The sequence below is a fragment of the Mastacembelus armatus genome, chromosome 20 (genome assembly GCF_900324485.2).
Source record: "Mastacembelus armatus chromosome 20, fMasArm1.2, whole genome shotgun sequence".
Taxonomy (NCBI): Eukaryota; Metazoa; Chordata; class Actinopteri; order Synbranchiformes; family Mastacembelidae; genus Mastacembelus; species Mastacembelus armatus.
This window is the reverse complement of record NC_046652.1, coordinates 18,164,176-18,179,336: the sequence shown is the minus strand read 5'-3', so window position 1 is coordinate 18,179,336 and position 15,161 is coordinate 18,164,176. Positions and strand designations below refer to the sequence as shown.

General features: G+C 41.9%; 1 protein-coding gene across 2 annotated transcripts in view; it reads left to right on the top strand.

Moving 5' to 3' along the window:
- ahrra (aryl-hydrocarbon receptor repressor a) overlaps positions 1 to 15,161 on the top strand; it is a 56,171-nt gene that overhangs the window by 33,417 nt on the left and 7,593 nt on the right. For both annotated transcript variants that reach the window (XM_026292731.2, XM_026292732.2), the window contains exons 4-5: positions 8,886 to 9,004; positions 13,615 to 13,704. In XM_026292731.2, the coding sequence (XP_026148516.1) occupies positions 8,886 to 9,004; positions 13,615 to 13,704 (209 nt within the window). The remainder of the gene's footprint in view (positions 1 to 8,885; positions 9,005 to 13,614; positions 13,705 to 15,161) is intronic.

The window sequence follows — 15,161 nt, the reverse complement described above, 5'->3', positions numbered from 1 at the left end:
CAATGCTCAACCTCAGCCCAAGCTATTCTGCAGCAAAGTAAGTAGAATATGAAAAAATAAACTACTGCATCACCATAAAACTTTATTGACCCCTGGTGAGAAGCAACAAGCAACACAAACGTAAAATAATCTGGAGTATAAACGTATAAGGCAGTTAAGAGTCACCATGCTCAGGGTTTGTGTCAGCGATTCGGGTACGTTGAAGCTTTTTTGCATCAGTGGATGTAGACGCTCGGTTCTGTCTGCTGACCACGCTGTGTCCTTTCCTGTGCTACACACACACACACACACACACACACACACACACACACTCGAACTGCTTCCGTGAGAAGCAGAGTCTCATTTTGGAGTATGAAGAGATTTAACCACATGGTGATGAGATCATCAATGAAACACACACACATGCAATTACGGCCTCATATGCACACTCACACACAAAGAGCACAAATATAGCTGCACAGAAAAACACGCACAGAAATATTTTTGTTTTACCGTCTGAGCTTTTGTTAAGACTCCATTTGACTAAACTCATCATCCTTTCACCACAGGCTTAGTCCTGTACATCCTGCTGATTTTCATAAAGCTTAGTACATTTTATGTAGTGGCCTAGCCTACATACTGCTTATTTTTATAAAAAGTCTGTACCAGGTCCGGCACCTTGTGACCATCACGTCTTGGTTTGTCATGGAAAACTGAAACAAATACAGGGCTCGTAGTAAAAAAGCCTTATACCTTTGATTAAAGGGACACTGCAGTGAATTAGTGTTGTTCAAGATGTGCTCCCTAATATGAGTCAAGCTTAGATGAGGTTTATTTCTATGGCACCGTCTACACTTCGATATAAACAACAGATCTAAATGTCAGAAAATGCTTCATAATAAAAGCTTTGACAAGACAAAATGAATAAAGAGTAAAAAACAGTACAAAGGACAGACATGAATAAAAAAAACAAACACACACCATTCAAGGCAAGTGTAAACAGATGGGTCTTGAGCTGCCTTTAAGTCCAACAGGACAGTATGTCTTCAAAGCCTTAGTGCCCTTTAGCTGTAAATCTGGAGCTAGGAACGACCACCAAAGCCTGATCAGAAGACCTCAGAAACCTCCGGGTGACATGGGGCTGTATTAAATCTCTCATGTAGACGGGAACTTCGCCATGCTGGGCTCCAAGACGGTCAAATATCTCAAACTGAGTTGTAGATTTTATGGCGGTCCAGTGGCATTATGAATCGCTTCAAAACAACCCAGATGTTTTTCTATAAGTGAAGAGGAAACCAAAAAAAGGTTTAATCATCTCCATCTCAGCCTGAAACAACAATATAGGTCTGGATTAGCAATATGTCTTACTGGGGAAAAGCTGGAATCAAACTATTGGACTCAAAAGTGACGGTTTCTGACTGAGAGACTCTGGCCCATGGAGTGTGCTCAGGGTAGCTGCCACAGTTGGCAGCTTATTATGTAGAGTACAGTGAGAAAAAACCTCTTTCTGTTCAGAGCAACTTTCTGTTTGGAGAGTCAGTGTTTGTTTATTCTCTGAAAATCTCTTCAGTCATCTGGGAATTAAACATAATACACACATATGTGGACACACTCATAGCATCAGACTAACACCAGATGCCAGGAAGCAGAGTCCTACCATGCACGACTTTGACTTTTTTTTTTTAGCCAGCTTGCATGATCCCACTTCACTCTGTTTCATTTACTCACACACTCTTACTGCCTGCATGCTGGGTGATAACACCAGGTCTACATGTCCTCCCTCCCTGTGCCAAATGAAGTAGTCAGAGCAAACAGGCTTGGATTACAGTGTTGTGATGACCTGCAGTGGCACGGATGGGAGAATGTGAAGTGGACAGTCACGACATGTCCAGAGTTGACAAAGGACATGTTGCTGTACCCACTTCACTTGTTTTCACCTGTCCTCCCAGAGCCTCCCGAGACCTGGTGCCCGACTGAGTCTGCCAGTTGATTGAGTCTGCCAGTTGCCTTGGCAGAAATTATTATAAGGGACTCATAGAGCATCATGTGACAAGTTGTTAATTAGTTTTTTAGGGTATAGAGACAAGGACCTGAATGAGATTACCATGTAAAACTGGTCCCCTAAAACACTGCGTCCAGTCTGATATGTCGGTAAACAGTCATTTCAGATCACTTTGAATCTGCATATTTGCAGACTAAAGTCAAAATAGAGGAGATGCTTCAAGACTTTATCAGACCAGAACCCTCCAACTCAGGAGAGAGATAATCAGACTGCTGTTGGGTCATCGTCTCACTTAATAGATGAACTCTGGCACAGGCCGAATTCTCCTGTGATACTGTTGCACACATGAAACTGACGAGATACTGTGTGAGATCAGATCAGGCCAAAGTCTAAACACTATGAGGTTATAAATAAATAAATAATTCATTATTGACAAGTGTGGCAGCTGCCATCTGTGATAAGAAGTGTCTTTAGATCCAGCTGATCCTACCTGGTCTACTTTGGTTTACTTGGTATTGTTATTTTTTCTGGTGAGCATCGTAGAGGCGATGTGCATGTCTAGTCGCTGATTAATGATCTGTGATGTTGTGTTTTATTAGAAGAGGGTTTCTTGTTGGTTTGGGTGCAGATTCCTGCTTCTTTTTTCTTGGTTTCAGCCTCAGTTTGTTCCTAAACTTTCATGGAAACTATAAATGAAAAGCAAGAAATCAAATCAGTTTAAGAGGTGCAGTTAATTCTTCAGGATGGATGTAATAAAATAAGTCTGGGGCTATGAGGAGAACTTCAGCTGTATGTTGATTGAGACAGGTGCCTGCTGTATTATGCGTTTGCTCCATTACATGCTTCATAGACTCACGCACAAAATCGGACACCTACCACCTCTGACAGTGTCCACTGACTGACGGCTTAATAGTTTTCATGCATAAAGCATGATCAGCTTCACGGCTATTACTTGATCCCCCACAACCGTGGACACGTTAACCACCTCACACCCATTTAATTACACATTGATGGGCCTTTCTGTGTGTGTGTGTGTGTGTGTGTGTGTGTGTGTGTGTGTGTGAAAGAAATGTCAAACTGTTCGTGGACCCTCTTTCCATTCTTGTTTCATGGTTCTGGCTCCATTTAACTCAGTGCAGCTTTATTTTTCAGTGCAAGATATAAGACTGACTTGTTAAATTAGTAAAGCAGCTCCTTTTCCAGCCTGCCTGAGTGGTTAGCATTTGTTTAGCATCGCGTGCTACAGCAGCATTACTGTAGTTTCCCTCCCATATGGATTCAGCCTGAGGGACCATCTGCCTATTATTATTTGCCTCAATGAGCCGAAACAGCACCATAATCTTTTTAACAGATTACTTTCTTGTCATGGAGAGGCCGTGTGGATAGAAAGGAAATACTAACAGGATCAAGAAAGGTGTGGTTCTTTCCTAAGAAACCTGTTGAATGTTCTGTTTGTAGTGACCGCAGAACAAGCCATGGGTGCGTTTGACTGGGCAACAGCGGAGAATGACAGACGGATAATATGAGGCTTGTTGTACTTCTCTGTCTCTGTTATTTTGAATAATGTGAGCGACACCAGTTGGCAAGCAACAAAAGGAACAGGCATTTTGCTAAAGTGGAGGGAATGTGGAGTCGGGAACCTCCACACTTCATCTTTAGTCTTTCATCCTCATGTCATGCAAAAACACAGCAAAACTTAAATACAGGTGGAGAAAACTAAGAATTACTGCCCGTGTTGTTTGATTTCTATCAAGTAATTAGTTTTTCAGTGTAAATTAGCAGATTAAAAACAGTTTCAGTAGCAAATAATGCAGGTCAAAGTGACGGACATGAGTAAACTATATAACTTTATATATATACAACAGTCCTTCGGTCAGCAGTGCATTCATTAACATTTAGTGTCAAATGTACCCTCAAAGCTTCAAATCAGTGGCACAAAGGTTGGCAGTGTGTGTTTGCCTTTGACTTTCAGACGGCTCATAAAAATAGAAATAGAAATCTTGTGTTTTATTGTGGCCAGGTGGGGGGTTACTGGACGCAACTTTTAGGAACCACAAGCTCCTTGAGACACCAACATGCCATCCTCATCAAGGAAAAGTAATTTAAGGAGTTGCCAAGCAAACCCAGGCACGCACGCAGGAATAGATATCTCTTACAGTGGATTTCAGACGTGAAACGTGTGACGCATACACTAAAAACAGCACTCCTTGACATACGAGACGCAATACTTCATAGATTATTAACATTCGATTTTTCATATATATGCATTTTTTACCCCTCCCCCCTGCTGAGCAGACCAGGGTCCACAGTCAATGTTCAGCTCATGTGAGAAGCAATGGATGGAGAACTTCAGCATCTTGTTGTCTTTAATTGGAAAATACACGGTTTTGTTCATTGAACAGACTCGTCTCATGCACGACTGCACACTTTCATGCAAAAATGCATTCCTCCTTAGGTACCCATCCCTTTGCATTCTGGAAGTTTTCCCTAATTGTCTATGGAAACGCTGCAACACGTTGCCCTTATGGAGCTTAACAATCTGCATCGTGTTGCTCTTTCATAAGATTCATCAGAAAAGCAGTTTTCCTAGAATACACACAGCGTGTTCACATCACACACAGCCATCAGTCATGGTCTGTATTTATAGAAGCAATTAGAGGACTTTCATGGTATAATTGCTATAGTCGACCTCTAGTGTGTGTGTGTGTGTGTGTGAATAGAGATGAGAGGGTTCTAGTTCTGTGAGACACCACAACGTACAGTAGCAGTACACATGCAGTAGAATAGTTGCAACACGAGTCTGTAGACTAATATGCATAGACATATTACTGCTCTGCAGCATGACTAATGTGTCTGCTTTCTAACCAGAACAGAGAAGTGGAAACAATTGAGCTCACACCCTGATCTCCATTCTGTGATTCCACATTTGCTTTGTCATAAAATCACTTCCCCTTCTATTCAGTATCTAGGTGACCCCCCCCCCCCCCAAACAAACACAAATCACTCTCATTATAATCTGCTCTGAAAGATGAATATTTGTCATATTTGTGATTCCTGCCCTTCTTGCCCCGGAGGACAGAACTCTTTGTAGCTGGTGCTTTGGTTATGGCTGTAAATCCTGGTAGTGTGTCTTTTCAAACGCAGTCTCATGTCACAGTGGAAACAAAACATTGTCATCCAAAACAGAATATCAGAGTATTGACTTCAATCCAGTGTTAATTGCTATTAAGGATGATGGAAGATCTAACCAATGTAATTTATTCATTATAACTGGAGCAGCATGAAACAAGTGGAAAAACTCTCAAAATGCCAAAAACGTTCTTACAGTGACTCCTTTTTTCTCTTTGCCACATTGCAAAAACAAGAAAAACGTTGAGGATTTGGACACGGTGAGATCCGGACATTTGATCTGTGGCATAATGAAGTATTAGCTTCCATTACAGCGCAGGCTTAACCTTTCTGCGGAGCACCATTGAGCGCTTGCCAGTAGTCATCAATATTTAACAGCTGTTGCTATTATGAAATTCTTTATGGGCTAATGTGGCTCGCCGGCTTGCACGCAAGGCCTTGGGCGTCTGCCAGCAGCCTGTCAGGAGGAAGGGGTGGGGGAGATTGACAGACGGCTTGCTCGCGTGACAACCAGCCCTTGATCAGCCAGCCTCTCTCTCTCTCTCTGTGTTGGTGTTGCTCTCTCCACTGTGGATTTCCTGTGCCTCCGGAGAGAGAGAGAGAGAGAGACACAGAGAGAGACAGAGAGAGAGAGGGAGAAAGAGAGAGAGAGAGAGAGAGACACACAGAGAGAGACAGAGAGAGAGAGGGAGAAAGAGAGAGGGAGAGAGAGACACACACAGAGAGAGACAGAGAGAGAGAGGGAGAAAGAGAGAGAGAGAGAGCTCTTCACTGAGGGAAGGAGGTGGCTGTAAGCCAAACCAACCTCAACACACACATACATGCACACACACACACGGTTTTCTCTACTCACGCAAGTCTTGTGGGAGGGGAGGGACTGCTGCTGCGCTGCACAGCGCTCACACACTCAGGTCCACTGGTCTTCCTTAGACACCTATGCAGCTAAAATCAGGGAGGCAGAGAACCCAAATATGGATCGATAACACGGGTGTGTTTGGTGTCCCTCGGTTATTATCGGCCTTAGGTTTAAATTTTGAATAGTCTTGTAAATTTGAATCTTTTAATTTTATAGAATGATGTTTTCACAGTAGGTGCTGGTCACCTCACAGCAAGAAGCCTTCAGCTTCATCACAGGGCATGAATAAAAAATGGTGCTGGATTATTATCTACTCTTGTACTTGTCGTGCTCCACGTTATATCATGCCATGCCATCTTTAAATCTAATGCTCTATCGGATTATATTGAAATATTAATCTCAACATTTTTTTTTTATTATTCATGAAAGATCTTTCTGGGATGTTCTGCACATTGCTCACAGAATAAAACCAACAGAAACCCCCTTTTTCAGTGCTCTGTTTGCATTTATGGGTCTGTTTTCTCTTTTTCGGCTGTAGAGGGTGTTAAAAGAAGACAAACACACCCAGAGCATAGTGGAAACATCAGTCTGCTACGTTGCCAGACTCACCTCACCCCCTAGAGGCTGCAGATATTAATATCTGATTAATACGGACTAGGTCCTGTACTCACACATACATTCACTCATTTGTTCTTATGTGCTCAAAAAGCAGCAGTGATTGATTGATTGATTGATTGATTATTTGTGTCAGGGTGGGCTCTATATTTTCTCATCCCATTGTGACTTTAATTATGCAAAAGGAGGCAGTAAATATTTGCTGGGTGGTCCCTAATATTTAGTGAGTGGAAATGGAAAGACAGAGCTGTCCGGCCAGAGTAGCTGACACTTTGGGCCTCACCCGTTGGCAGAATCTGCATCCCGCTACTTGTCACTTTTTACTTAACACCCTGTCCTCACACACAGCACATAAACGCCTCGCCATTACCTACTTTGTTTTCCTTTTTAGATCAGAGCAGGAGAAAATAGAGGCAAAGAAAAGCAAACCTGAAGACATGAGTGGTGAAGAATAAAGCGTGTACTGTGGGCAGGGGGAAGTGCTGGTCCCAATAATTAATCATCTCGTATGTTTGTCTTTCCTGAAGCTGCATCCTCTCCAAAGCTGCTGTAAGAGAGAAAACAAAAATACATGAGGTGCTGAAGGAGGAAAATAAAGAAGCTCATTAGATTCATTTGCCTTTGCAATGATTTCCACTGGTTTAATGATATTGCAGTGACTGAAGAGACTGGTTTTGTGTGTGGCTTTCTGAGTCTGTCTGTGTGTGTGTGTGTGTGTGTGTGTGTGTGTGTGTGTGTGTGTGTGTGTGTGCCCCTAACACACAGTAGATGATGGCAAACTACACAACAACATTATTATTACTGGCATTTGTGAGTTTACAAAGCTGCCTGTCAGTGTTTTCACCTGCGTTTAACCAGATTTACCTGCTGCTGCATTCGGAGGAATAAATTATTAAATAATAAATTATAAAAAAAAATAAACATCAATCAATAGACAATCTGCCATCTGTCCGATCGTATGAACTTTGTGTAATTCTGCGTAGAATTACAAGTACGGGAAACTTCCAGCAAAGCAGTCGATTACCTTCGATGCTGATTTCAGCGAAGACGTTGGAGAAATGATGAGGAGGATGGATGAAGGGTGGATGAAGGGTGGATGAAGGGTGGATGAAGGGTGGATGGGGGAAGGGACAGGCAGAGGAGGCGATAGAGGCCGCAGTGGGGGAGGAATGGACGTCCTGATGGGGCTATTATGGTGGGAACTATACAAAACATCAGAAGTTGCATTCATGCATACTGTATGTAGTCTTTCCAATGAGACCGTGTGTGTGTGTGTGTGTGTGTGTGTGTGTGTGTGTGTGTGCAAACCCAATTTCATTTTCTTTTCTCATATTTCTTCTCTGCTCCCGTGTGTCTGTTGCGTGACTAATCTGCGCCTGCTGCACTGACTGTCAGAGCAAAGGCCTGATCCCTCGGAGTGAGCCAGCACACCAGTGTGACAAACACACAAACACATCGCTGACGCACACATGCAAACCGCGGTCGCAGGTAGCACCGCAGCGTAGATAAGAGCAGTAGTTTGATGGAGAGACAGACTGACATAAGGTCATAGCGTTGAGAGGAAAATTAAGATGAGAATCGGATCGTTCCTGGTCTTTAAAGTCTCTTCAGACAAAAATGTCCTTTCATGGTACGTCTGTCGTGCAGAGTTCAGAGCTCAACCTCAGATAGAGACCAGCAGCTAAAGGTACTTGAATGCTTCCATTGTGTTTTCTCAAGGACACTTCAGCAGCTTGTCTTTGCTGAATTCAATGCATGAAGAATTCATTGATTGTCATATTGTGATTGTGCCGTATAGCGTACAGATCGCAAAGCCCTTTGAGGCCTTTATCTGACTTTGGCCTACATAAATAAAAACGACTTCTAACTTTGTGCTCCTTTGTTTGATTGCAGGGCAGTTTTAACAAATACTCTCTCAGATACAACTGCATTTTTGTTCATACCCTCAGCAGGAAGTCAGACATATTTCCTCTGGGTGTTGGCCTTTGTGATGTGTGATGATTTTCATGGACAGATCCTGGGAATGGAGCTTGAGACTAACTGGTGGTTCAGCAGCAGACATTGGACAAGACCGCTGTGGTAAAGAGGGAGCAGATCAAAAAGGTCATAGGCTTTGTGTCCTGACAAAGAGTGAGACTGCCAGAATGAGTTCCCACCATAGGGTGATAGGACTCAGCCTTCTAGATCAGGCTTGGAGTTCATTTCAATTTTCACATGCCTAAACCCACTGGTTGCCGTTAATTTATCATTTCAACATAAATGAGTCCCTTGTGCCAGCTCATTTACCAGTTTCCTTTTTTATAGCGAGCCAAGAGAAGACGTCCAGGAAACACATCATCAGCACAGCATCCTCTAACCCTGAGCCCAGGAAAGAGACCCTTCCACTGGGCACCGCCATCAATGAAAGCAGCCTACTCCTGGAAGTAAGAAACCACATGGCTGTTGTTGTATGTGCATCTTGTGAAATGCTTCTGAGTGTGTGTGTGTGCAACCACTGTTTACGTCCACTTGAGCAGAAAGTGTGACGTGTATACAAAGGATGCCCTAAAGCTCTTTTAATAAGATCAGGTTTTACCGTTAACATCCCCGTTGACGAAACACAGTCAGGAAACATTTGTCTGCGAGAGGAGTAAGTGAAGTATCAGCATCTCAGGAGAGATTAAGAACACACACACACACACACACACACACACACAATGCTGTCAACAGTAATCAGACTAATATAAGACACGTGACCTTTTATTGCACCAACATATTATATAACTGAAAATCTCTCACAGTTGAAGAACAGGTAGTATTTTTGTTGTTGTTGTTGTTGTTAGTTTAACATGATCCACTTAAACACTCAGTTTCCTTTGACAATGACCAGAAACACACAAACACAGACATGCACTGGTTCATAATTTTACTATTAATTGTACAGAACAGCCTGTGACGATATGTTGTTAGGTTCCTAGAAAGGCAAGTGTTTTTGATGACAGGTTGATATATACTCGGACACATGTTCTGTGGGAACATCAGATCAATAACCAGACCAGATGCTATTTTACACAGAACCTGATGGTTTCACGAGAGTCTAGCGGCTGTGCAAGGTAATCGGATCATCGCTACACACTCAGTACTCTACTGGCTGTAAATCTGTAAATCTGTAAATCTGTAAAGCAACACGTGATGACGATTGTCACTGGTCAACACACACACACACACACACACACACACACACACAGTTGTTAAGGTGTTGTCTCAATGGGACTGTACACAAAAGACTAGACGGACTGTGCATAACTTAACCTGAGACCTCATAGCAAACTGTGCATTAGTTGTTATAGTGATGTGTGTGTGTGTGTGTGTGTGTGTGTGTGTGTGTGTGTGTGTGTGTGTGTGTGTGTGTGTGTGTGTGTGTGTGTGTGTGTATATGTGCGTTCGGCTCCTTGTGTCCAGCTCCGATATTCACACTGAAACACATCCACCCATCCATTACCTACATAAACATATTATTCTGTCTGTTATTTGGGCTGCAGCAGGGCCAGTCTCAGCATTCTTGCTGCTAGGTGACACCACTAACCACTGCACCATCATGCCATCTATCTAAATCTTTGTGCTTTTTACCTACCCTCCTTTTGCATACCCAAATTAAACCAGCTGTTGTACATTTTCGGGGTTATATTGTTGAAACACTTTGATTATTTAGTACTTTAGTAGTTAGTTTATTGTGACTGTCGATTTTTGGCAATACACCTGGAAACACAGTAGGCCCAGGGTAGGGATGGCATTAGTACTTAGCACACAGTACAGAGAATTTTATTAGTTTTGGAGGTATTGTGTCATAAACTGCAGTATTGGACAAATGCAAAACTGAATGTGGTGGTGGGTCTAGATGACAATTTAAAGGATCACTAGAGTGATGACAGTTCTTTGTGAGGAAGATTGTGTCCCAGATTTGACAGTGATCTTATAGTATTTCATAGAAATCAAATACTTGCTGAGACATTTCAGTCAAAGCAACAGAAAACTACCTCATGCTGGTACTAGATTACAAGTCATCATAATCAGTATGTTCAGACACATAAAAATCTGCTTTAAAGATACAATGTGTAATATTTGGAACAGTTTCTTAGCAGAAATCGAACATAATATTCATTAATATGTTGTCATTAGTGTCACCAATCACCAGGAAATACCAACCGCTGCATTTTCTTGATCTTAGTATGAAGCTTTTATATCTACCTAGGGAGCAGGTCTCCTTTCATGGAGACGGCCATGTTGCGCCACCATGTTTCTACGGTAGCCCAGAAAGGACAAAACGTGATTCTCTAGTCCGTTTTGTTTTAAAGGTGACAGCTGCTGTGCCCTCCTTCACACCTGGGAATTGGGGGTGAGGGTGTGAGGGGGTGCTCCGAAGGTTGCATTCTGCAATCTCACCACTAGATGCCACTAAATCTTTCACGTTTTACACATCGCACTTTTAAAATGGGACAGCAATTGTTCTTCACAGCAATTTGTCCAGTAGTTGTTGAGATGCTTCAGTTTGGGACTCAGCCAAGTGACAGACCAAGACTGCTCTCCCTAAGTCCATACTGCTGGCACAGCTCAACACTAGCATGAAAATTTAAAGACACTGCATGTACTGCAGACTGTGTCTCATGTGATACTGGGCTTTCATTAAAATTAACTATTATTTAACATTGGCAGGCTACATGTGGTTTATATGTGTGTAGTTTGCTGATGGCAGGTCTCTGTATTTATTACCATGTCATCATCTCATCCAACGGTTAACCAGAAGAAAAACTAAAAAAAAAAAAAAAAGCTATGTCAACACAATGAGACCAGGCCACCACCTCCTTTAGCCCTCCCTCCTTCTGCTTCCAAATCCAGTCAGTGAATATATATTTATTTTTGGGCTCTGCGTGCAAGGAGCTTTTTAGGTTTCCTAAACTGAAATGTCTAATTTCCCAGAGGCATTTATGGGAGCCTGGAGGAGGAAGGGGGGTCGTAGTTGTAGATATGTGATGGAGTGGGCCGGCAGCAGGTGCCTGTTTCCATTACCTAAGGGTGTTAGTATGTGAGGACCTGTATGGAGAAAACATAGAAAAACAGCAGGCAGCAAAGTGCAGCAGCTAACAGCTCTCTACTTAGTCCTTAGTCTTTTCTGATGTGCTCAGTTGTTTTCATGATGAAAATATTATAATATTTATTATAATTGAATATCCAGTTATTTTTTCAGTTGTTCTTGTGTCTGTGAACTGTCCAACACGATTGTTGGGTGTTCCCATGTTGTTTCTGGACTTATAAATAAATGCAATGTATCCATCTGTAAATTATCCGCCATTTAATTACAACATACATTGTTTTGCCTGCACATATTCTTTCAGTCAGGAGAATGCAAATGTTAAAAGCCTTTGAAAAGAAAAATGTGCTATAGAAATTTACTGTGACATTTCCATCACTAAGACGAGGAACGGAGAAAGCTGAACTGGCTAAATAAACCTAAACAAGTCCAGTGTGTAAACTGCAGGACCTCATAAAAGTAACATTGCAATTCAGTATATTCAGGACATTTTAAAGCCCAAATGCCAGACGACTGAGTCATATAAGCTTTAGATTTCACAGTGTCTATAGCTGCACAGTAAAGGATGAGACTGATTTAAAATGAGATAACCCATATCACAGCTTTGGACTGCATCACACATCAAAAACCTGCACCGTCTAAACATTTTATCCATCCCAAAAGAAAAAGAAGTCCACATAGTGGAAATCACCCTCCCCATGGAAGCCATGAACATGTTCGAGCTGTCAAACAACATCTGCTTCCCCACAACCGAGAACCTGAGTCAGCTTCCATCTTTGCCACCCTCCCATTCCCACTGTCGGATGTGTTTTTCATATTCTCCTAGTCATAGTGATTTATTTTTCTGTCTTAGCGTTGCTCGGTCACAGCAGGACTCAAATTGCTCTGTTCACAGATATCAGAGTACGTTATGTGGTGAGGAAGGAGGATGTGCAGTGTGCAGAGCATTACTCTACTTGGCTAGAGCAATCAGATCACTGCTAGGAGAAAGCGAAAGAGGGATAGAGGAAGACATGAAAGAAAAGGGAGTATGAGTGTGAATGTAGATGCCACATGGGTATAACTACATACTGTACAACACACACACACACACACCAGGAGAGCCTTGCATAGTCTTGCAGTAAAACAGAGGTGACAGAGTCGGGCAGCAGGAGTCACGCAGCTCAAGTAGCTTTGCAGTTGTCACGCTATCACAGCTGTCTCCCCCCTCCGTCTCCTTCCTGTGCTTTCTTTTTCTCTCACATTCCCGCTCCATCTGTCCATCCATCCTCATCTGACTGACTTTATTTATTTGAAATGTTCTTTTTAATCAATGCTCGTCTATTCCCCCTCGTGCGCATGAGCGCGTGTGTGTAAAGGCAGAAAGTGAGAACGAGGCTGTTTGTGTGAAGTTACTCTGCTTTTAATCAAAGTCTCAGGGATCACAAATCAAAGCGTGCTGCCATTCAAACAGACTGAACTATCACGGTTTCTAACTTGTGAAATACATAACTTTAAAGAGGAGCAATTGGGTGCAGAGATCAGATTCATTTTAAATGCTTTAAAACACACACACACACACACACAGGCAGTGTTTTCCATTGCAAATCAACACAATCTGTCTTTCATTCCTCTTCCATTGTTGCATTATTCTATATCTTCTGATATTTCTAAGAGTAATAGTAAGAGTGAAACAAATAAATTAAACACTGTGCAATAAAAAAAAGTCTGTCGTGTCAAAGTCTGGCTGCATTTTGTCTTTGGTTTAGAAAAAAAAACAGTTTCCTCGTTACACTGTGTTATTGCTGGAGGCATGTCCATGTGATTCATGCCCTCAAATTTAGTTCAAGTGCAAACATGGATCAAATGAATTGTGTTTGTCAATTATGTATTTGTTTCACTTGAGTTTTTGATGTATGAGCTGCTCTGATTCACTGCTTATTTCTGCCACTGTGTGTGTGTGTGTGTGTGTGTGTGTGTATATAGTCTCTAACAGGCTTTGCCTTGGTGGTGAGCAGTGATGGGATGGTCTTTTACGCTTCCTCAACCATCGTCGACTACCTGGGATTTCATCAGGTGAGAGGAGCTAATTAATATTGTGCTGTAGATTTGCAATAATCAATAAATTGGTATAATTGAAGCAAGTCATTTTGCAATTGGCAGTTGAATGTGCAAAGTGGCAGTGTTTGAATTATCTTTATTCACCTTTCGACCCCAGTGGATTGCATTTTCACAGCACTGTCACCATGTGCTTTTGAAACTGTTAGTCCTCTTATCACTGTGGCTGCACACCTGCATCTGCAATGACTCACGTCTGTCCTGCCTTTAATAGGCTTTAAACCCATGACTACATTTCCCAAATGGGTTTCCCAGGTCCAGTTCCCTCCAGATTAATTGTCTCAAATAAAAGAAGACGTTTCCACTAATTCGGCCAGTTGTGTTGTTTTAATGTCGGGCAAACATCTGTCTGAATCTAGCCTCAGCTGTCACCACACTAGAAAAATAAAGTGAAGCAATATCTTGGTGCTTTTCCTTGAAATGAAAACATTTTGTTTGAATTGTACTGTTGTGATTTGCTTGCCCATTGTTTCAGGGTCCTATTGGTTTTACCCTCATAGGTAAGATAAGATAACATAGGATATAATAACTTTATTAACAGTTAAGACAACAGGGACAAAAGCAGTCCAGGTTCAGTTGCACTGAAACATTTTTAAGTGTCTGGATTAAAATGTATTTTGATCTGGATTTGAACCAGAGTCCTTTTCTGTTCTGTCGCTATACAATTAGAGACAAGTAAGAAAATCAGTTCACCAACTAAAGCTCAGTAATTATCAGTAATATAGTAAATAAATCCTGAATTTCCCTTTAGGGATTAATAAAGTTTATCTTATCTCCCAAAAATATCAGATGATACCTAAAATACTTAAACTTTCCCTTTTCTCCTGTGGCTAAAAAAGCCTGTGTCTTATCCTCCTTATGACACATTGATGTGTATATGCCTCTTCATGTGTGGGCATCAATGGTTTAGCTTCCTTCCTTCCTCTCTGGCAGCTTAACCCAGCCAGTCATTAATTATAGCTGATGTCAACACAGTCCTGTGATGCTGAAATCATGCTTCTCCCTCAAACCATGAGTAAAGTGCTTTTCACTGTCTGCTCACACATATACCCAACCTGGACCAAGTGGACCAACCTGTTGGGGTACTGGTACTGTGCCCTCAACTGGCTTCCACTCAGACAGGGGCGGCAGCCTAACTCCATGAAACTGGCTTAAAAACCAAGAGATGTCACATTCTCCCTGATTATGTATCTATGTGTGTGTGTGTGTGTGTGCGTGTGTGTGTGTGTATGCATAAAGGAAGTTAAACGTGTGAGGTGCATATAGTAAGGTAGGCGTATGCATGTGTGGGGTTGTGGCTGAATTAATAGCTTTTACTTCAGGAGGTCTCATATTTTCAGTATTCTATTTAAATGAGTACTAAGTGGTGCACAATTTTACCATATGCACAATTAGCCAGTAAATTAGAGTCAGTG